This window comes from Meriones unguiculatus, chromosome X, assembly GCF_030254825.1.
Source record: "Meriones unguiculatus strain TT.TT164.6M chromosome X, Bangor_MerUng_6.1, whole genome shotgun sequence".
NCBI classification, from domain to species: Eukaryota; Metazoa; Chordata; class Mammalia; order Rodentia; family Muridae; genus Meriones; species Meriones unguiculatus.
Window position 1 is genome coordinate 64,419,795 of NC_083369.1, and position 22,149 is coordinate 64,441,943.

The 22,149-nt window shown below is 36.6% G+C and overlaps 1 protein-coding gene across 1 annotated transcript in view; it reads left to right on the forward strand.

Moving 5' to 3' along the window:
• Positions 1 to 1,385: 1,385 nt before the first annotated feature.
• Col4a5 (collagen type IV alpha 5 chain) overlaps positions 1,386 to 22,149 on the forward strand; it is a 297,510-nt gene continuing 276,746 nt past the window's right edge. The window contains 1 exon segment of the mRNA XM_060375633.1: positions 1,386 to 1,791. Coding sequence (XP_060231616.1) covers positions 1,711 to 1,791 — 81 coding nt within the window. The 5' untranslated portion in view covers positions 1,386 to 1,710.

Here is a 22,149-nt window from a genome sequence, read left to right on the forward strand (position 1 = left end):
AGTTCCATGCACCAGGGGAGGAAGGAAAGGAGGGGAACAGGGCGGGGCTGTCTGATGTCAATCATCGCCTCCCCCGTCCCCCCTCCCCCAGCCTTGGGAATCTGCTTGCCTTACTCAATTTCAAGCACTTCTGCACATTACAGTCCCAAACCTGCATGCACTGGTCTCTGGAGAACTATGCACAGAGATCTATGCAACCAGGCGCCACACATTCGCATAAAGTCACGCATGAATAAAATTAGGTATGTTACTACTACATAGCCCTGGCACAGGGGCCCAAATGCATGAAATCTTATTCGAACTTTCTGATCTGATCCTACAGTAAGCATTGGGAAGGTGAGGGGGGAAATCTCTGGAATTGTAAGCCTACAATCTCTAAACTCAATAGAACTGAGAATGAATTGGTCCTTATAAAACGGATTCAAAATATAGAGGGAATATAATTAATCCCGGGGACTTCTCAAGAATAGAAATGTTCTGAATAAATCTTCAGCAGGTTCCCAAAAGACACCCCAAGAGTACATAATGTATCTTTATACATAATGTATCTTTTTGGTCTTTTGATTCTTAAAAATGCCTATAAGAGTTAACAAAGTAATATGTATGCTTACTTCATCTGGGAGACACTAATTCAACTACTATTGACTCCATATAGACAAATCTAACGAGATGTTTGTGTTCATCGTAAGTAATTATACTAAAGTTATTTAATTACCTGCCATAAGTACTTCGGAAACGCAATTATGACAGTCACTACATTTTATGTTAGCTTGATATAGGTTAAATAAATATTAATGGTACTCAGTGTATGTAAATAAAAACATGTGACTAAATTACAGTAATATTTAACCATAAAAAATTTTTAACCTACTTAATGCGACCTATCTTACATGTATTATATAGCATGCATTAAGTTTTCACAAATATGCATGTTAATTTTATTTATAGATATCTAATATTTACTTATTTTCTGATTGATTATAGACACTCTTCTATCATCACTTAGAAAGCAAAAACCAGCGGCCCATGAAGCAGAGACAAAAACTTGTTTCAAATGATTAACAATAAAAAGCATCATTTCTCTGAAATACATCCGCTGGAAAAAAATAGTTCCAGCTCAGGTCTATTTACAAATGGCTTTGATGCTCACATCAAAGGGAAAGCTGGACTGTCAGCAAAGAGTACCATTAAGAGAAGCTGCGGGTGAACAAATAAGAAATCTTTGTGGTTGGATTTGTGGTGTTCAGTCAACTGGTCTTGAAGTTTCCCTCCCTCAAATAACTGAGCGTCACTCCCTTGCAGGTTGCTGGTGCAGTGAAAAGTAGTGGCGGAGTGATACTTAAATTCCTCTTCTCTGGCTGGGAGTGGGCGGTACAGGGAAGAGAGGGAGGAAAGTAGATTTGTAGGACTTGAGTAAGGAAAGTTTGCAAGTCCCAACAGAAGGCAAAGTGCTCCCATGAGACCGGCTTTGGGGAGGGGAGGGGGGAGGGAAGAACAGCTTCTTCTTTCTTTTCTCGTTCTTCCTTTTTTAATCGCTTCACTCTTATAAAAGTTTTCTCTTCTCCCAAGTGCACCAGCATAATTGGGAAACTAACTGTCCCTTTCTAGCTCTAGCTCTCTTCCTAATAACCCCTCAAGATTATGTCAGTCTGTCTGAACGGACCGGGGATTCCTTGCGGGTGCTGAAGGAGCTGCAAGAACCAGGGAAGAATGCAAGTTCTCGGAGTGTGCCTGGCTGCTGGCTGGTTCTTACTGGCCCTGTGTCTGTGGGGGCAGCCCGCAAAGGCTGCGGTAAGTCCTCCCTCCCGCCCCATTGCTGCTTGCTTTCACTGAATCCTTTACCTTCCTTGCTCCATGACCTTGACTAGGGAAGTAAAAATTGGCTTTTACTAAAAAGAAACATAATTCACAACACTGCTCTGAGGGAAAAATTCTAGAGCTTTAAAACCAGGCCAGCTTGCTCCTCTGCAGCTAACTCTTCTGGGACAGAGTGTAGCCAAGGCTGGGCAGGGGGTGCATATTAATGGATCACTGGGCTCTCTTGGATATTTAAAACTTTTGCTCCTTTCAATCCCCCACCTTGGGTTGCCTTCCGCCAGCTAGCTTTTTTTTTTTTTTTTTTTTCAGTACTTGTAAACAGCTCACACACTCTCTAAACTTGGCTTATTTGGCTTATAGTATAATATTTGGCTCCTCTAAAATTGAACTATGGTCAAAGTGTTAATAGCCTTCATGGAGTTCCTCTCTTGGCATGCTCTTTTCTTAAGCAACTTGAACCTACCCCCCACCCACCCCGTCTGTAAAGTTCTGACCTGCTTTCTGACCTGTTGACATCATTCTTATACAAATGTTAAAGTAACGTAAGAGTGCAGTAATGAAGGATAGCTATGTGCTTCACTAGCTTTTCACCTTTTAAAAACAGTCATGGTTTTCTGTTTGCACACATTTTTTTTTTTTTTTTTTTTTAAGATTCACAAACCCAAACCACCTGACCAGAATGATAATTTTCCTTTTACCTAACTAAAGGAAAAGAATTCTCAATTTTCCAGTGGGAATGAGCTTTATGGGTTAGAAGAGTTGGGGAGAATGCATGCATGAAATGACAGAGCAAAAAGTTTAGGAATGTAAAATGGGTACTACAGTCTGTTCCTGAGGAGGTACTCTGGGTAGTTCTAACACCCACTCTCTTCCTGGAGATAAGAGGTAAATTCAAAGGAATGAATGTCTTTGTTGCAGAAAATGTTCTCCAGTTTGAAGTCCATCATGCCTAATTTCATGTAACTCATCAAAAACTAAGTATGTGAGAGATTATTTAAGTGTTTTATTTGAGTAATCATAATGGATGTTTAATTAAAAGAAACACTTCAATATGACATCATAGCTTATGATTGAGTAGTTATGAATCCTTTAGATGCAACTACTATATAACAGATATTCTCTTTCCATTTTAAAGTTATCTGACAGGGTTCCTATTGGACTTAGTATAAATTAGAACACATTACCCTCTGTATGTCATGGAAAAAAAACATGTGTACTGCTGGTATAAAAAGTAACTTTTATGTTATTGTAATTACAACATAATTATGGAAAATCTCTCGAAAAAGCTACACATGTCAAAATGTTTTAAATATGAATGCCATCATTTTCTTCTATCAAAGTAGATATATGATTTAATAATGTTATTTTAGTGCAGAGCATTTTTAATGGGGGTTAAGGTTTATATAGTTAAAATAGCTAATGATTGTTAGGATAAATTATAATTGTGCTATAAAAAACAGTTAATTTAAAGATCATCTTAGTGCCTATTGTTTACAGCATTTTCCCCAGGGCAATGATTTTTGTGGATGATTCATGAAACAATCCTTCATTTTAATGATCTTACTAGTCATAAATGTGCACCAGTTATACGGGTTTGTGTAGCAATACTACATAACAATTTAAATCTGTTCATATTAAAAATGAGATTTTTTTTGGTTGACAAAACGTATGAGCAAGCTTGTTTTCTTGTGTTCTTAAAGTAACAAGTGTTTGTAAAGTTACTGTTTTTTTTTCCTCATATATAGATTTTAATGGACATTTTAGGTCACACTTACCTGTGGTTAGAATTCTGTCCCCTTTTTAAATACAGGGTTTGTTTTTCCTGCTTCACAAATGAGTTAAATGAAAGTTTTAATCATCTCAAAAATATGAATGGTATCTGCTCTCCACACTTGTGCTAGGAATATTGGTGACCTTCTCCAGAGTGAAACTTGATAGTAGTTAGTTAGTTTTCCCTGAGGTTTTCTAATATTGAGGTTTTATATCAGGAAGGCATTGCCTCTTAAATTAATTTAATTTTTCATAGTTATGTGATTTCTCTGAAGTCATGCCAAATTTGCCTATTACAAATATGTAGAAGTTATTAAGGTAGAATGTGCATTAGGTAGAGCAAAATAACCCAGGTACTAAATGGTTAGCAGTAAGAAAACAAGACAACTTTAAGCTGAAAGGATCCTTTTTCTTGATGGAAACAGCATATTTTTTAATGTTAAAATAATTGTGGCTATACAAACTGTCAAAGAGATAAACTTTTAGATTTATGGTTATGTCCATAAATAATATGTACAATGATACTACTTCTAGTGTACAAATGTTTGTGAGTTGTTTTTTTTTTATGGAATGCAGAGAATGTATTTCCATAATTAGTTAAATTATACTGTGTTCAGTGGTAAGAACTTAACCAAAGGTAAGAGTAAAGCTTTGGGCTATGAAATAATTTTTCTTCTATAAAATGTTCTATTATATAGGAAGAAATGGTCATCTTTTCTTTTATTATCTTTTTTGTTTTCATTATTCAGTGTTTATTATGTGCCAAGTACTATGCTAGTATATAGTAATGTAACTTTTCATAGTTAGTCACCTTTTCTGGTGCTATGAATTTGAACCCAGAGATTCAAGTGCACTGCATTTGCTTTGTATTCTCAAGAGATCTATAATTTCTGTGCATATTTTTATGTGTGTGTATGCTTGCATGTATATATGTGTATATAGAGTTATGTATATATGTGTATATAAATGCATATAAAGAGCTAGTTTATACATGAGAATACTATGAAACAGAGAGGTTAAAAAAACTTTCTAAAAATCACATAGGTAGTGAATTGTGTAGAGCTGAAAAATTTAGATTCATACTTTCCCCTAACTCTCTTATACTGTCTCCTTTGCCTGTAATCTATAGAATTGTGGTGTGTTTAAAAATACATGGATCTCTATTACAGTTTTTGGAAATAGAAGATGCAATGTTAATGATAAAGGGGTTTGCATCTCTTACTGTTCATTTTATGTAAATCAGTATAGCATAGCTGTATCCAGACTTAAGTTCCTATCTATCTTAGACTTTGATATATGGTCAAATTTAATATATATATAATGACAAATATGAATGAGACAATGCTAGAGGCCTTTTCGGATGAAAGAGACATACAGTTTTTGTTTTCCAATAAGGCTAAAATACAGTGTGGAAAACTAACATGTATACTAAACTATATGCAAGCCAAAAGGAGCAAACCAGTAATCATCATTCCTCTATGGCCTCTGCATCAGCTCCTCCATTCAGGTTCCTGCACTGACTTCCCTTCATTATGGACTGTTGATGTAATCTGAAATAAATCCTCCCCCCCAAAAAATTAGTACAGCAAAACATAAATTGATGTGTACTTTAAAGATCACTTTGATCTCTGTGTATGTACAGAGTAAGAGAAAGATAGTTTAAATGAAACCTAAAAGCAATCACAGGTTGTATGATTTTATGTTATCTCAATAAAATTTAGATTTATAAAACACCTACAACTTGTGATATGGTCCTTTTTAGCTCCCTCAGTAATTTGAAGTTTGGAGGAATGTCCAGAAATAAACCTGTTGTTATAAATAGGAAACATTTGGTGGTACACTTTTGCCAAAAATGATCATTTCCGTTTGTTGAGTTTTACTAATTTACCTACACTTTCTCATCTGATTTTCTTCACTCAAGTATCTAACTTTAGATGTATTTTTTATAGTTTTAGGACTTTGCATACATTATCCAAACACAATTGACCTTTCTCTCCAGCTCTGTATCTATAGGTTTATACACATATTCTATACGTACTTGTCCTGTCAGTTTGATTTGTTGTTGTTTTTATTTAAATTTATTTTTTAAAAAAAATTATTCACTTTACATCCCCATCGTTTCTCCCTCCCTTGTCCGTCTCCCTCATCCCATCCCCCTCTCTCTTTCTCCCATCCCTCTCCCCTTTTCCTCAGAAAGTGGGAGCCATCCTTCTCTACCAACTGACCTTAGCTTATCAAGTCTTAGGACTCCCTGCATCCTCTTCTTCTGTGGCCTGACAATGCTCCCCCACCCCCAAAAGGGGGAAGTGTTCAAAGAGTATGCAACAGAGTACATGTCAGAGACAGCACCTGCTCCTCTTACTAAGGTATCCACATGGAGACTGAGCGGCTCATGAGCTACATCTGAGCAGGGATTCTAGGTTCTCTCCCATGCATGGTCCTTGGTTGGAGTATTGGTCTTTACAGGGCCCCTAGGCCCAGATTTGTTGGCTCTGTTGGTTTCCTTATGGAGCTCCTGTCTCCTCCAGGTCCTTCTATACCCCTGCTCTTCCATATGACTCTCTGTGCTCTGCGCAATGTTTAGATGTGAGTCTAAGCATATGCTTCAATCCTCTGCTGGGTGGAATCTTACAGAGGAAAGCTATGGTAGGCTCCTGTCCTATTTCCTCTTTTCAGCTGATTCCAGTGTCTATTCTGTTTGGCCTTCTGAATGAGAATTAAGCATCATTGCTAGGGTCCTTCTTGTTACTTAGCTTCTTTAGGTCTGTGGATTGTAGTAAGGTTATCCTGTATTAAATGGCTAATAACTTCTTATCAGTGGGTACATACCATACATTTCTTTCTGGGTGTGGGTTACCTCACTCAGGATGATCTTTTCCAGGTCCATTTATTTGCCTGCAAATTTCATGATGCCCTTATTTTCAATAGCTGAATAGTATTCCATTGTGTAGATGTATCACTGTTTCTTTGTTCATTCTTCAGATGAGGAACATCTGGGTAGTTTCCAGATTCTGGCTATTACAAATAAAGCTACTGTGAACATAACTGAGCAAATGTCATTGCTGTATAGTAGAGCACCCTTTAGGTATATGCCCAGGAGTGATATAGCTGGGTCTTGAGCTAGAGCTGTTCTCAATTTTCTGAGAAAGCTCCAGATTGTTTTCCAAAGTGGTTGTACAAGTTTATTTTGTAAAAGTACATAATTTTCCCTCTGTTCCTAACTTGATTGTTGCTGTTTGTATATGCAAGATATGATACTCTTTTTTTTCTTGAGTTACCCTTGACAACTTGCTTAGAATATAGTCTGCCAAATTTCTCCACTATAAAGTCATTTTCTTCTCTTTATAAATACAGAGTAAGCTGATTTTATGAGACTATACAGGTAATAGTGTGAGAGAGTCTAAATATCCAACTAATCTATTTTTTATGATAGTTCTTTACCAATTCTAGCATCTGTTAATGTTTCTGGCATGAATGATTGTTACAATTAAATTTGCCAAAGGTAGTTTTTAATTTTCAAAAATTTTCTACATTAATTAATTGAATGTTTACTATACTAAATTTTTACTATTTTGTTAATTATATAATTAATTATTCAGTACATATAACATTAGCAAAAATGAATATTTTCTTTATTTTTATTTAGAATGAATTATTATTTGTTACAAGTATTTACTGAAATTATTTGAAACACATGCCAAACGTGGAGTGTGCTCACATTTGTTTCTCTATCCTTTAATGTGTTTCCGTCAGTTTTGAGCAGCTCTCTTCATTTACTAGTATCACAAAATGGTCATCTCTTCTTTCCTTGTTATAATCTGGGGATGAGCTTCTTTTCCATGGGTTCTACACTTTTTACATACAAAATATAGGTATTTAGAAACCGATATGTGGATGCTTGGCATGCTCATTGTGACTGTGCTGTCATTTCATAGCTTTTTCAGGAAACAGGCCTAGAAAATACACATTTTCTTAGTTTTATCTATAATGCCTAACACACACACACACACACACACACACACACAATTGTAGGCAATGTACCTAAAGAGAACAACAGTACATACACACCTGCTTCTAACATCAATCTCTTAAATGCTTTTGGTGTGTTGAAAATTATAATTCATAACAATATCTCAAATTGTAGTCGAAGACTACTGAATAAACATACGTTTTTGCTGTGGTGGGATCTTTTTGTTTTCTGCTATCTTTTATTTTTTTGGGTTTTAGAGGGAAGGTAATGGGAATGCTGGGGATTGATCCCAGAGTCTTGAACAAGCTAAAAAAGTGATCTTACACTTATCTACACCCTTACCTATAACTTGATAATTCTTTCTATTCATTCTCTACATAATTTTAAAGGCATATCATCATCTTTCCTGTAATTCAGCTTTCTTTGTAATATACTCTTCCCATTGTGCCTAGGAAAGCTTTTCTAAAACACTTACATATTTGGGATATATATTTTGGTTCTCTTTCTTGATTCTCAGTCTTTCCTCAATTTCTAGCATTATGTTATATTTTCAGAAGATGCTTAATCAGGAGCTCCTAATAAGTAAGGAGTTGCATGTATAGTATTCTTTTATAGTATTATTTTTAGCTACCATGACCACAACACTGTATGTGTGTGGGTTCATGTTTGTGTGTGTTAGACATTATTGATAAATTCTACCTTTATGGACTTTATTTATTTCTCCATAATATCATAGAATGTTCTGATCATACCTGTTAGGACCAATGAAATGATGATGTGCACAGCAGATTTTATATGAAAGAGGTATAATTAATGGAGATGAAGAGAGAAAGAAGGAGAGAGTGAGACATGATAAGGGTAAGGGAGAGAGGCCCTGACAGAAAAAGGGGAGAGGGTAAGAGGGCAAGAGGGCAAGAGATGAGAGAGAGGGCAAGGGAGTGACAAAGTGGAGCAACATAACTGTGCCTGCCAGGTGTGGCTACCTGGCTGGTGACACATGATGACATCATAGGTTGCTAGGCAATCCTGAAGCAGCTGCCTAAACACTAACATTCCTCCTTTTTTCTATAATTAAAAAATGAGGAGCTTGGGCTGCTTCTCATTTAAGGTAAGTTAAAGTATACAAATTTATGTTCATTGGAACCAGCTCTTGGTTGCCATGCAAGAGAGAGAGATAGAGAGAGAGAGAGAGAGAGAGAGAGAGAGAGAGAGAGAGAGAGAGAGAGAGAGAAATAGCAACAAAATGGCCAGATTACATACATGGTCAAGAGGAGGAGGGGAAGCCCCTGCTCTGGAAAGTTCAGAGTAGACGGTTACCAGTAGAGAGTTGCCAATCACTCAAGAAAGCAGGTAGGGACTTCGGAATGCTGGGAGAACCTGCAGCTACCTGTCCTGGTCCTGAAGCACACCATGCCAGCCTTCTGTTAATAATAAGTGAAGGGAGTAGATCCTCTTCTGGCTACTTCCTGCTGACACTGAGGGCTCTGAAGGGAGGTCAAAAGGCTGAAATGCTGGCCAAGTCCAGGAAAAACAGGCTGTTTTGATGGTGTCCAGGGTCTGTGAGAACATCCATGGCTGGGAGTGAAAGTGCAGGTTCAGCTTGATGGAAGTCTGTGAGGTCAGACTGGAACACTTGTTGTAGCTGCTTTGGTGCCATTGTGGATATAAGAAACACCTGAGTCTGGCAGGATACTGGAACATATTTATAAAAAGAAGACAAAGTAGGGTATAGAGAAAATTTCTTTAGGTGTACATTTAACACTTTTGAGAGAGTGAAGAGAGGTGGAAGGTTTGGATCAAAGAGACTTGAATGTGAGAACCTTCATTTACCTGAAGGTACCTAATCACAGGCAGTAATTAAAAAGGTTTCGCTTTGGATCTGTCATCTAAGGAAACTGAGGCCAAGTTACAAAGGTGTGTAAGATTAGAGGCCCTTAACGCAGGCACTTGGTGTAGAAATCTGAAATTCTCCAGAACACATCCCTGAGGAGAATCTGGAGGAATGGACGAATGGACTATTTCCATTGGGCAGGTAGGAGTCAGTGACTTGTCAAGGCATCTTGAGTGCAAGGTTTGACTCAGTAGAGTAGTATGGTAAAATCTGTTACAACAGCTCATGAGCGTTGGCCAGAGACCAAGTGCACAGTTGCCTGTAGCAGACACGCTTTACCTAGCTAGGATTTTCACAGATGAGCGAGACGGGGAGGGATAGAAATCCTTCTGGAAAAATCTTACCCGAGGAGAGGAAGAAGGAGGTCCTAGATGAAGGGTTTGGATGTAGGCTGCCGAGAGTGGGAAGAAGTGTTTGTGCCAACCAGAAGTGAAGACTAACCAATAGTCTGGTATTTGATGTAGGAATTTAGTGACCAGTAGCCAGGAATTGATGCCAACCAGAAGGGAAGAATCACCATTCAGCTGGTGTTGGATGTAGGCATGCAATCAAGTGTCCAGGAAAGGGAAGTCCCAAAACCAGGGAAAGGAGGGGTAGGTTCCATCTCCTGTTATAGGTAATAAGTGCAGTACTTATCTTGATCCCAATTGACCTGAGAGGTGGATTCAGGTCGATTTCCTTCAGTTTACAAGAATTACTTTTAACTTTTATGAGGGAGATAAAACTTAAGACATGTTAGCATCACAATTGTTATCTGCACTGAAATAAACATTGTAGAAAAGGCAGTAGACACACACATTTATGTCATCAGCATAGGCATCCTTTAAGGTGAGCTCTGAAAAGGCAGAAGCCCTTTGTGAAGTAGAAGGGGAAGCTCACTTGATCTTAACCTTTATTATGATTACACATTATGGATATTTAAAATTTTGAGCTTGGAACCATGATAGTGGATGGTATTGTGGAATGTTTTTTTATAAGAGTTAGAGTAATAAATCAGAGCTCTATTTATCTATTGATAAAGGTCAAACCTCTGGAATGTCAATATAACAGTAGCATAGCAACAGGAGGAAATATTAAGCATTTTAACCTATTTAGGATACCTTACATCACCTTAGACCTTGAAACCTTTATAATTTGTATTTACCAACCTAAAACACCTTCTTAGACCCTCAAGCATCTATAACTTGTGTTTACCAATCTTAAAACATTTTCTTAGACCTTCTAACAACATTTTTCTTAAGCCTCTGTATCTATTTACTCATTATGAGACATAGGTGAGACTGCTATGAACATTTATTGTCCTTTAGCCAAAGGGATGGTAAAAGGTTACATCCAGGACTGGTTCTTGAGTCTGGCAACAAGGCATATTGTGTCTAGGCCTGAGAGTAGCAATTCTAGGACTCAGGCTTAAGGCCTGGTCTCCTTCATGTGAAGAGAACTGGGAAGGCATCTGAAGTCTCCTAAGACAAAAGTTGGCATTATGTCTGTGGGACCCCAGTGTGAGGCCAAAACAAACCTGCAATGTTATCCTAGGCTGGGCAATGGAGGTCATTGAATCAAGGAGCCATTTTTCCTCCTCTAGGCCAAGGAGCTCAAAGGCTAGAAGTGTCTCCAGCTCTTGTGCTGGTTTAGCACCCATGGCTGGGCACAGAGAGTAAGCCTGCATGGGAGCATTTGGACTTCCAGAAGCCAGTCTGCCAGCAGGCGGTCATGGCTTGTTGAGGCAGCTGTGGGACCAGTGTCCCCTTTGGCTGCATTTGAAACAGCTTGGCGGAGTTTACTTTTGGCTATACCCCAGTGGGATGAGGCATTGCAGAACTCTTGTTTCCTGTGCGGGAATGCCGACAGCCTCAGAGCAGCAGCCAAGGTCTAGAGCATAGATTTTGCTGTAGATGAGCCTCTCAGGAAAGCTCTTCTCTTATTATTTTTAACCAACTCAAGGACCATCCTCAGCTGTTTACTAAAGATGGCAGTGAGATAGATTTACATCTGTAGGATTATAAATGTATTTTTGGAAATGTTAGATGATTTGATTATCTATGAGATAACTGACTATTAACTTGCATTCATTAACCATTAAATATTAGGATTTTAGGTTTTGTCCGTGTCAAGTTGGAGATTTTAAAAGTGATAAAGTGAGAGCATAACAGTTTTCTGTATGAATCAATATATACAAAGTTTATATCTTATAAAATTCTAAGACTATACTATAAATTAATAATAATACCATTTTTAGAAAACAAGACTAGGCATATTTTAACATTTTGATAGTGAAGATATAGCAGAATTATCAAGTTTTGACAAAAATAAATGCCTCTAAAATTAATAGATCTTAATTTAGAGTATTGGTAAAAACTTATCCAGAGTAACCCCTGAGTTACGAGTTTTAAAACAAACAATATATTAGAATAGTATAAAGCAATTTTAAATTACATTTGAATTTATTATAGCAAACCATTTAGCCAGAAATCCTAGTGGTGAATCTGGATCATAGGCAGCTCATGGCAGGAGGAACAGCATTTATTAATTTAGGAATTGATAAAGACAAGCATTTAGACATTTTAAATTAACTTATTTTGAATAGACCTTTATAACGTTGAAATTTTAGCATTATATAAAAATTATTTTGAATCAGGGTTGAAACATATATATTGTAAAATGTAACTTTGAATTTTTATAAAAATCCATACCAATTTAAAATGAGGCTTGTTCCTGTCCTAGTCTAAGAGGAGATGAAATAAACAGATAATTAATTATGATTAAAATTGTTCATACCACATGGTCACTGTAAGGTTTACAGTTTAAAATTAAGATTTTTTTGAGTGTGTAAAAAGAAACCAGAGAGCATATTTAGTGAGATAGCAGGCAGAGAGAAACAGACAATACTGTGAGAAAAGAGAAATAGGGAATTGTTTTTTAGCTTCATGGATAGCTCTTAGTGTTACTGGATATTACTTGATATTAAACACTTGAGTAGGGCAAATACAGGTGTAGAAGCCAGAGGTTTCCATAAAAGGAGAGAATATGAGGAAGCCATTCCTATGAATGAGAAAGGGGAAATGGGAATGGACCATGTGGCTACTGATTCTTCAACCAAATAGCACGGCAGGTCATGGGCCTGGCCTGGCTAAGCCTGAGAACCTCAGTGCCTGGTACCAGGGCATTATCAGCAGTAAGGCCGAATTCTCGTAGAGGGAATCTCATCCACGGGAAAGGATAGAGGAAGATAGGCAGCTTTAGAATAGAGGTAGGAAGGGGTGCAATGGCCTTTTAGGGCCTATAACAGACTGCAGTTCTGCAGCTCCAAAAACAGTGGGACAGAAACAAAGTAGTAAAAGCAGTTGGCAGTGAGAGAAACCACAGTTTTGTTGTTGTTTGTTTTATAACCAAGATGGTGGCCAATCATGTGACTGTTCTTGATTGCCCTAAATTAAGTTGGTGGTGAAAACATGTAGTTGCCCTTAGTGCAGATGGCAGTCAAGCCATAGTTCCACCCTCCTTATCCCATATCCAATACGGCGGCTAGCCATGTGCAGTACATGTCCATAGTGGCATAGGGAGACCAGGTACTTGTTTATGTGATGGCTGTCCCAGCCTAGTTTGAAACTCTGCATGCGTATGGCTTATTGGAACTCTGCACAACAGAAAATTCTCCTCTGCAAGCCAGCCTCTCATGCAGAGATTCAAAATCTCGCCTGTGGGGCCTGAGGTTGCAGTGCAATTTAAAGCCAACTGTGTGTGCGGGGTCCCCAACAATTGCTTACCTAACAGCAATAGTTTGTTGACTCTTTTGTCTTATGAATAGTGATATGTAACTAATTTTGAAAAATTAGAAAATATGGAGAAAGCTTGGTATGGTGGCACACGCCTTTAATCCCAGCACTCAGGGAGGCAGAGGAAGGCAGATCACTCTGAGTTTCCGGCCTGGTTACAAAGTGAGTCAAAGACAGCAAAGGCTGCACAGACAAACCATGTCTTGAAAAACAAAAACAAAAATATGGAAAAGAATAGTGAAGCAAAGAAAATTCTAACCACAATTCTTCTAGTAGTCTAGAAATAACTTTTATTATTGTTTTAGTGATTTTTCTTTCTTATATACATGATTTAAAAAATGGTTTAATTATGGGCTCATACTTTGCGCAATTTTATTTATTAATTTTCAGTTATGAAATCTTTATCTTATAGAATGAAAATTCTTACTTTTAAAACTTTAATTTTAAGTAGGTTCTATAAATATAACTTATATTTATACAAACCACAATTTATACATTCAACTTCTTGCTTTCTACTTAGACAGGATCTTTCTACTTAGCCCAAGATGCCCTCCAACTTGCAATCCTTCTTCTTCAGAGTTCTAAGTGTTTGGATTACAGACAGACACCCACCATCATGTCTTCATACTTTAGTGAAATATATTTTTAAAATTTAAGAGTTTCACTCTTTCAATCAGTTAGTCCATGGACATTTTTTATTTTATATTTTGATCTTTACCTACTATTACTTCTGTCCTGAATAATTAATGTGTTGAACACTTTTTCTATTTTTAGTCTTTGAACCATGCAGTAGCCTCTAATAGTCAGGAAACCTACATCAACACATAAATTATGTGAGCCTTTTTAGTAATAACATTTGTTTAAAAGATAGTTCTGTTTCTACTTTTAAGTTATGTCCCCTAAACACTGGGGGAAAACAGAGGAGCTCCTAATTATTCTTAGGAGGAAGAATTCTAGGAGCCAGAGGGGTTGGGTGGAGGACACCAAGAGAACATGACCCACAAAATCAAGTAACCAGGAGTCAGAGGGGCTCACAAAGACTGAAGCTGCAGTTATGGTACCTGCATGGCTATGTGCTAGGTCCTCTGCATATATGCTGTGGTTGTTTAGCTTGGTGTTTTTGTGGGACTCCCAACAGTGAGAATAGGGGTGTCTCTGACATTTTGCTTGCCTTTAGGACCCTTTTCCTTCTAGTTTGCCTTGTCCAGACTTGATGTGAGGGTTTGTGTCTAGTCTTATTGTAAGTTTTATGCCATGTTAGGTTGATATCCCTGGAAGGCCTGTTCTTTATTTTTCTGCAGGGAAACTGAGGAAGAATAGATCTAGCGGAGAGTGAATATGGGGAGGACATTGGGAGAGTGGAGTTATGGGAAAGTGCACTCTCGATATAATGTATATATAGAATAGAAATACAAACCACAGAGCAACAACAAAAATATTATATTTATTTTAATTGATACATAAAATATATACATGAATGGACTACTACTGTATGGTGTTTCAAAATGTGTATATTGTTCAATACAGGTTAAATATGCTTATCTCATAAAATATTTATTATTTTTTTAAAGTGAAAACATTGAGTTCATTTCCTAGCTTATTGACATGTACTGCACATAATTGCTATCTATTGTCACCCTACTGTGCCACAATACTCTGAACTTCTTACTCTTATCTAACTTAGTTCCCATTAAACAACCTTTTCCTATTTCATTTTTCTTTGTACTCTTTGTGGCCTCTGGGGCCCACTTTTTAGTTAGTAAACTCTATTATTTCAAGTTATTTATATTCTGTGTATATGGGAGGCTTTTTTAGTATTTGTGTGCTACTTTTTTTTCCACATAACATGATAATTTACATTTCTCTCCATGTTGTAATGACATGTTTTTTTTTTTCTTTTATATGGCTGGATATTATTCAATGTGTATGTGTATAGCTATTTTTTTCTTCATCTATGAATGGATACTTAGGTTCTTTGCATTCTGTACTGTGAATAGTGCTGCAGTGAACACAGATGTGTAGCTGTGTCTACATACAGATTTAAGTTTTTTCATTATATAATCAGTGTTAAAGCTGCTCATTCAGATAATTGGTCTACTTTTAATAACTGAGGAATCTCCATATGTTTTATAATGGCTATTTTAATGTGCTCTCCAACCAACAATATTGATTTTATGTGTGTGTGTGTTTGTGCTCATACATACACATGAACGAGCATGAACATGCATGCAGAGGACAAAGAAGAAGGGCATTGGGTGCTTTATTTAATATCACCACTTATTTTTTGAGACAGGGTCTCTTACTAAACCTGAAGCTCAACTTCTGGGTAATGCTGGCTGCCTCTGAGTTTCCTGTATTCTCTTGACTAGATTTTTCAATTTGGGGGTTATAGGCATGGAAGGTCATTCCTGGAATTATGTGGGTACTGGGGATTTGAAACAAAGTCCTCATACTTTCACAACAATCACTCCTATTTGCAATGCCATAATCCAACCCTCTTTTATTTCTTTAAGACAGGATTTCTCTCTGTCATCCAGGTTGACCTCAAGTTCATGGTGCTTCTCTCTTTTTGGTCACCCAAGTGCTAAGATTACAGATATGCTCAGTATTTATCTGGGTTTTTTTTTCTATTGAATTTTAGATCTCATTATACATTCTAAGCACTAGATGTATATTAGATGTATACACTTAGATATATAGATGTCAAATATCTTATCTTACACTGCATATTATATATTTATTCTCATGATTGTTTCTTCTCTATACTTGTAACTGTTGGCTGATATGATATTATTCTTTCCTTATGTGCATGTGTGTTTATGTGAGTCACATTAGTTAAGTGTCCATAGTGAGGTAGTTAATGTAATCAGGACAAGGTTTAGCCATTCATTATTCCTCATGTTATATACATTTAAAACAGATAAATCAAATTATACCAAAATTGGAAGCCAGAGGGATGTTTCAGTGCTTAAAAAGGCTTGTAAATTCGCAGCATCCTCATCAGGTGGCTCACCAACTCCCCATAATTCCAATTTCAGGCTCCAGGGATCTGATACCTACTATTTACCCTTGTCCCTTCTATAATTCTTTCCTTTAACTGCTCACTTGACTTGTCTGATCATTTAGCAACATTCTATTATAACTACCTAGGGTATTTATCCACAAGGGCCTTGATTTTAATGTGTGAATTGTACACTCCCTCATTTTTCTTCCTCAAGTGAAGATGTAGCCTGACCATCTTGAATGACAGTCCTCCTTGCTATAATAAAGCTATGCAGGATCTCAGTCCACTGACAGTCTTCCTCCCTGTTTGATGATGCTTTCACCATCCATACACCATAGAAGCCTTGTGGGCTTTTCCTTAAGTAGCTATGTGTCTGCTTAGGCTTTTTGGTCTCTTTCATATTACCCTACCTTCTGTGGTACTTCAAAAGCTTCACTCTGTTAATCTAAGTTATCCTTGGGACAAAAACACCAGAGCAGCCATCTCTTCTTTTTAGAAAATTAAAATTGTCAGGATGTATGGAACAAGTGTCCCTCTATCCATTTTTTTTTAGCCTTCCTACTTGGCTTTCTCTTTGCGTTTCCTCAATACATAAATGGCTTTCTTTATTGCTTCCTTGCCAGTCTTGTAGCTTGTACAATTCAAATTTTCCTCTGCTAAGTCACAAACTGTTATTTGTTATGACTTCTTTAGCTGGCATTTGAATAGGTGAACTTTAAATGCCTGAAAGATAGGTATCTGATCTTGCCAAAATACTTTTCAAAATATTTTTACCAAATAAACTTCTATCTGTATTGTATAAGAGAGCCTAGAGATAATCTTAATATGTTTTGTTTTTTCGGTATCTGCTACAGGGACTATCGAGTTGAGACTCAATTTACAGCCATTTGGTTGGCTGATTTTTCCCTATCCTCTAATGATTTTCCTTTTAAAATGTAATCATTCTATTATTTCATCCAATTTTTGAATGTAGCAAACACAGGTTGAAAGTCATTTAAAAAATATATTTTTCCTAATTAACATTATAAATGAACCACCCAGCCACTTGGCTAAGTCTTTATTATAAAATTAGTTTGTTTAAAGAGAAGCAATTCTTGAGGGGTTTTGGAGAGGCATCATTACTGTTGCATCTGAAACATAGGGTCCACTCATTTTAAGGAACCAGATTCTCATTTTATGCATCAATGCTTGAGCATATTTATATTCATAATCTGTGCAACTCCAAATGTTCTTTATTCCTTTAGCAGCTTCTGCTAGCCTTTAGCCAAAAGGCAGGATGGCGCCTGCCACTCTGTTGAAATGGAACTCTTGAATCCCTTGTTATTTGCTAATTGGACACAACCAAAGGCAAATTCTATAAATAAAGAAGTTTTCTAGTATAATTAATTCTTTAATTGTTCATTTAGTCACAAAGTCATACAGTTGGTTACAAATGGATATGGAGAATAAATAATCATAAAAAATTATAATCTGTTTAGTCAAATTGTATTTTTCATAGTGAGTAATTAAGACTAAGAAATTAAATAAAAAGTATTTGAAACTACTTCTACGTGTAAGATAATTAGGTTTGATTCTAGAATTTCTCCTAATGTATATGATATTTAGTCTTGAAGGAAATCCAGATGTTTGGAAAAAAGTGGACTTAAGAAGGAGACACTACACAGCTGGATGGTAGCACATGCTTTTGATCCCAGCTTTCAGGAGGCAGAGGCAGGTGGATCTCTACGAGGCCAGCATGGTCTACAAGGCAAATTCCAGGACAGTCAGAGCTACACAGAGAAACTCTATCTAAAAGACTGCCCCTTCCCCAAGAAATATTTTTTATAACAACATACCCTGTATATTCTCTATTTATATGAAAATAAAGTGCTTTTCATAGTCTCCCAATCTAATAAATGTAATATGAAATCTCTTTACATGGAAGAAAGACACATTAATGCACTTATACAAGATAGATTGCTTTCTGTTGCTTGTGGTTGAATGTTAAATACTTTGTGGATTTAGTGCCCCTTTAAATCAAGTCTTTTGTAAGAATTTACCAATTCTTCTCCTTTTATGTATGAGTGCTTTGCCTACATATATGTATGTGCAACATGTGTTTGCTTGATATGCTGAAGAGGCCTGAAGATGGCATCAGATCCCCTGGAACATAGTTACAGACTTATTTTAGCTACCTGGTTGGTGCTGGGGGAAAAATATTGGTCTATTTGTAAGAGCAATAAGTGCTCTTAACCACTGAAAAATCTCTGTAGCACTATGAATAAGTCTTTTAAATGTTACTAAGTTTTAATTTTAATATGGTTTTGAAGGCTTTTTATTTTTTACGAATTTAGAGGGTTAGTACATGACTCCATGATCATCATTATGGAATGCAAACAGACATGGTGAGGGAGCAGTAGCTGAGAGCTTTTACATCCTGATCCAGAGCTGAGAGAGAGAGAGAGAGAGAGAGAGAGAGAGAGAGAGAGAGAGAGAAGGAGAAAGTGAGAGAGGCACCTCTCTCCAACAAGGTCACATTTCCTCTAATAAGGCCACACTTCTTACCTTCCCAAACCATTCTATTAGCTAGGGACGAAGCATTTAAATATATGAGCATATACATGCCATTCTCATTCAAACAATGAAAATGATACATAGTGATATAAATAATTTGTAATCTTGTAATTTTTAAAAGGGCAAGAAGGACCTGAAACTGAAATTTCTATATTCTAGTCATCTACAGAGAACAGCTCTATTATTATACAGAGGAAACAAAGTGATTGATGAAATATGATACCTGTGATTTGCAGAGGCAAATGTGTAAGATGTTTTTTCAGAAATTTGTTCTAGCTCACATTAGTTTGGTGATTAGAAAGCTGGGAATGTGATTTTGTAGTCTTGTTGTCTTGGTAGCATAGAACCAATACCAAACAAATGTGGAAACATGAAGTTATGCTTACTCTTTCTTTCATATTCAATAGAATTGTCAAATGAAAGAATTTAATTTTGGTACTGTTTGAAAGAAACATTCTTTCATTTATAAAGCAGAGCAGAAGTAGCTCTGAGGTGATGGTAGGAATTAAGTTCTAAGGTGGACAAACTTTTAGGTAACCAGGATGCTTGTCTCATGCAACATAGAGATGGTTATCTTATTTATAATTTATTATTAGTAATTGTTAAATAAATGCAGACTTTGGCAAGGGAGATATTGATTTACATAGAATGTGCCCGGAAGCGTGACCTAAAATCAGTAGATTAACTTATAGAAACATTCAATATCAAAACTTTTCTAACATGGTATTTTTGGATGCGAGACAAATCCATTCATCCCAGAGAAGGAACTCACAACACAGCAACCTAGCAAATGCTCAAAAACAAAACCTCATGACCCATTTCTGTATAATTTTAGAGTCATGTTATTTCATGAATTTTATATTCATTCTATAGTGATTTTTGTGTATGTCTTCCCCCTTTTATTACTTCTTCTCTCATATATTACATCCCAAATTGTGTACATCTTATAAATACTGTTTTAAATTTATATCTGTCTTTATGCATTTTTAAATTAAATTTTTATTTCTTATATTAATTATAATATATTCACTTTGTATCCCAGCTGGAGCCTCCTCCCTCATCCCCTCCTAACGCCACCCTCCTTCCCTCATCTCCTCCATGCCCCTCCCCTAGTCCTTGTTGTGTACTTGATCATCTTTTGGGTATATGCCTAGGAGTGGTATAGCTGGATCTGGAGGTAGCAATATTCCTAATTGTCTGAGAAAGTTCCATATTGATTTCCAAAGTGGTTTTACCAGTTTACATTCCCACCAACAGTGGAGTAGGGTTCCCCTTTCTCCACATCCTCTCCAGCATGTGTTGTCACTTGAGTTTTTGATCTTAGCCATTCTGATGGGTGTAAGGTGAAATCTAAGGGTCATTTTGATTTGCATCTCCCTGATGACTAAGGACGTTGAACATTTCTTTTAAGTGTTTTTCTGCCATTTTATATTCCTCTACAGAGAATTCTCCGTTTAGCTCTGTACCCCATTTTTTAATTGGATTTCTTGATTTGTTGCTATTAAACTTCTTAAGTTCTTTATATATTCTGGATATTAGCCCTCTGTCAGATATAGGGTTGGTGAAGATCTTCTCCCAGCCTCTAGGTTGTCGTTTTGTTCTGATGAATGTGTCCTTTCCTTTACAGAAGCTTTTCATTTTCCTTAGGTCCCATTTATTGATTGTTGATCTTAGAGCCTGTGCTGTTGGTGTTTTTAAATTGGATTATTTGATTTATTGTTTTTTAACTTCTTTAGTTCTTTATGTATGCTGGATATTAGACCTCTGTCAGATAGAGGGTTGGTGAAGATCCTTTCCCAATCTGTAGGTTGTCATTTTGTTTTGATGGCAGCGTCCTTTGCTTTACAGAAGCTTTTCAGTTTCATGAGGTCCCATTTATTGATTACTGCTCTTAGAGCCTGTGCTGTTGGTGTTCTGTTCAGGAAGTTGTCTCCTGTGTCAATGAGTTCAAGGCTCTTCCCCACTTTTTCTTCTAAGCGGTTTAGTGTGTCTTGTTTTATCTTGAGGTCTTTGATCCACTTGTAATTCAGTTTTTTTTTCAGGGTGATAAATATGGATCTATTTTCATTTTTCTACATGTAGATATCCAGTTAGACCATTTGTTCAAGATTCTCTTTTTTCCATTGTATGGTTTTGGCTTCTTTGTCAAAAATCAAGTATCCATAGGTGTGTGGGTTTATTTCTGGGTCTTCAATTCAATTCCATCGATCCACCATTCTGTCTGTATGTTTTAATAGTATGAATAGTATTTACTTTTAAATATTAATGCTTAGGAAGTTATTTTTTTCCTATTAACCTACTCATTGTAGTTTTATGAAATTAACTTTAATATGTCTTTTATAGTTTCTTCATGATTATGTGCAAGATTTTGTTAGCTGTGAATCGAGATAGATTTACCCCCAAAATACACAGCCTTAGCAGTTCTAGAAGTGGAACCTAGGAATTCATACATCTTAGAGAAGGTCTCCACCTTTGATTTCCAAACCTTAGATTTTTTTATTTTGTTTTATTTTTAGTACTGATTTTTTTCTTACCATATTGTCCATGGTAGGGTTTTTCCAAGAAGTTAGCTCTCCTTAGGTTTGAAAATAATTTTCCACAATTGTCTAGTTTATTATGGCAAAAGGACAAATTTAGACACAATTATTCAAGCAAAATCTGCCTTAACATTTTTTTCCAGATTTTTATGCTGTACCTGAATTGTCCACAGGCTAAAGGTCCTTGTTGGGTGTATTCATTGATAGGTCTCAATCTTATTTGTTGAGTATGGGGCTCACCCAGTCGCTATATGGCTGGCCAGGAAGCCCTTGGATATATCTCTCTCCACGTTCCCAGTGATGAGGTTTTACATGGGTGCTGAGGGACCATGCTTGTACAGCAAACTTTGTACCCACTTAACCATCTCCCTACTCCTTGCTTTTTCACTTCTTAACATAAATCCTGTCCTTTTATACAGTCTTAAAATTAGATGTTGTCATCTTTGTGTGAATGCTTGTATGTGTGTATGTATGTATATATGTATGTGTGTGTCTATGTATGTTCGTATATCCATCTATTCATATTTATAGTATGAGAATTACCTCAAGAACAGTGATTATTTTATTTTATTTTATTTTAATCACAAGTTATTCACTTGTATCTCAGCTCAAGCCCCCGCCTCTTTCCCTCCCAATCTCACCCTCCTTCACTGATCTTCTCCCTTCCCTCTTCCAAGTACACTGATAGGGGCAGTCCTCCTCCCCTTCCATCTGACCCTAGCTTATCAGATATCTTTAGGACTGGATGCAATGTCCTTATCTGTGGCCTAGCAAAGCTGCTCCTCCCTTGAGGGTAAGAGGGAGATCAATGAACCAGTCACTAAGTTCATGTC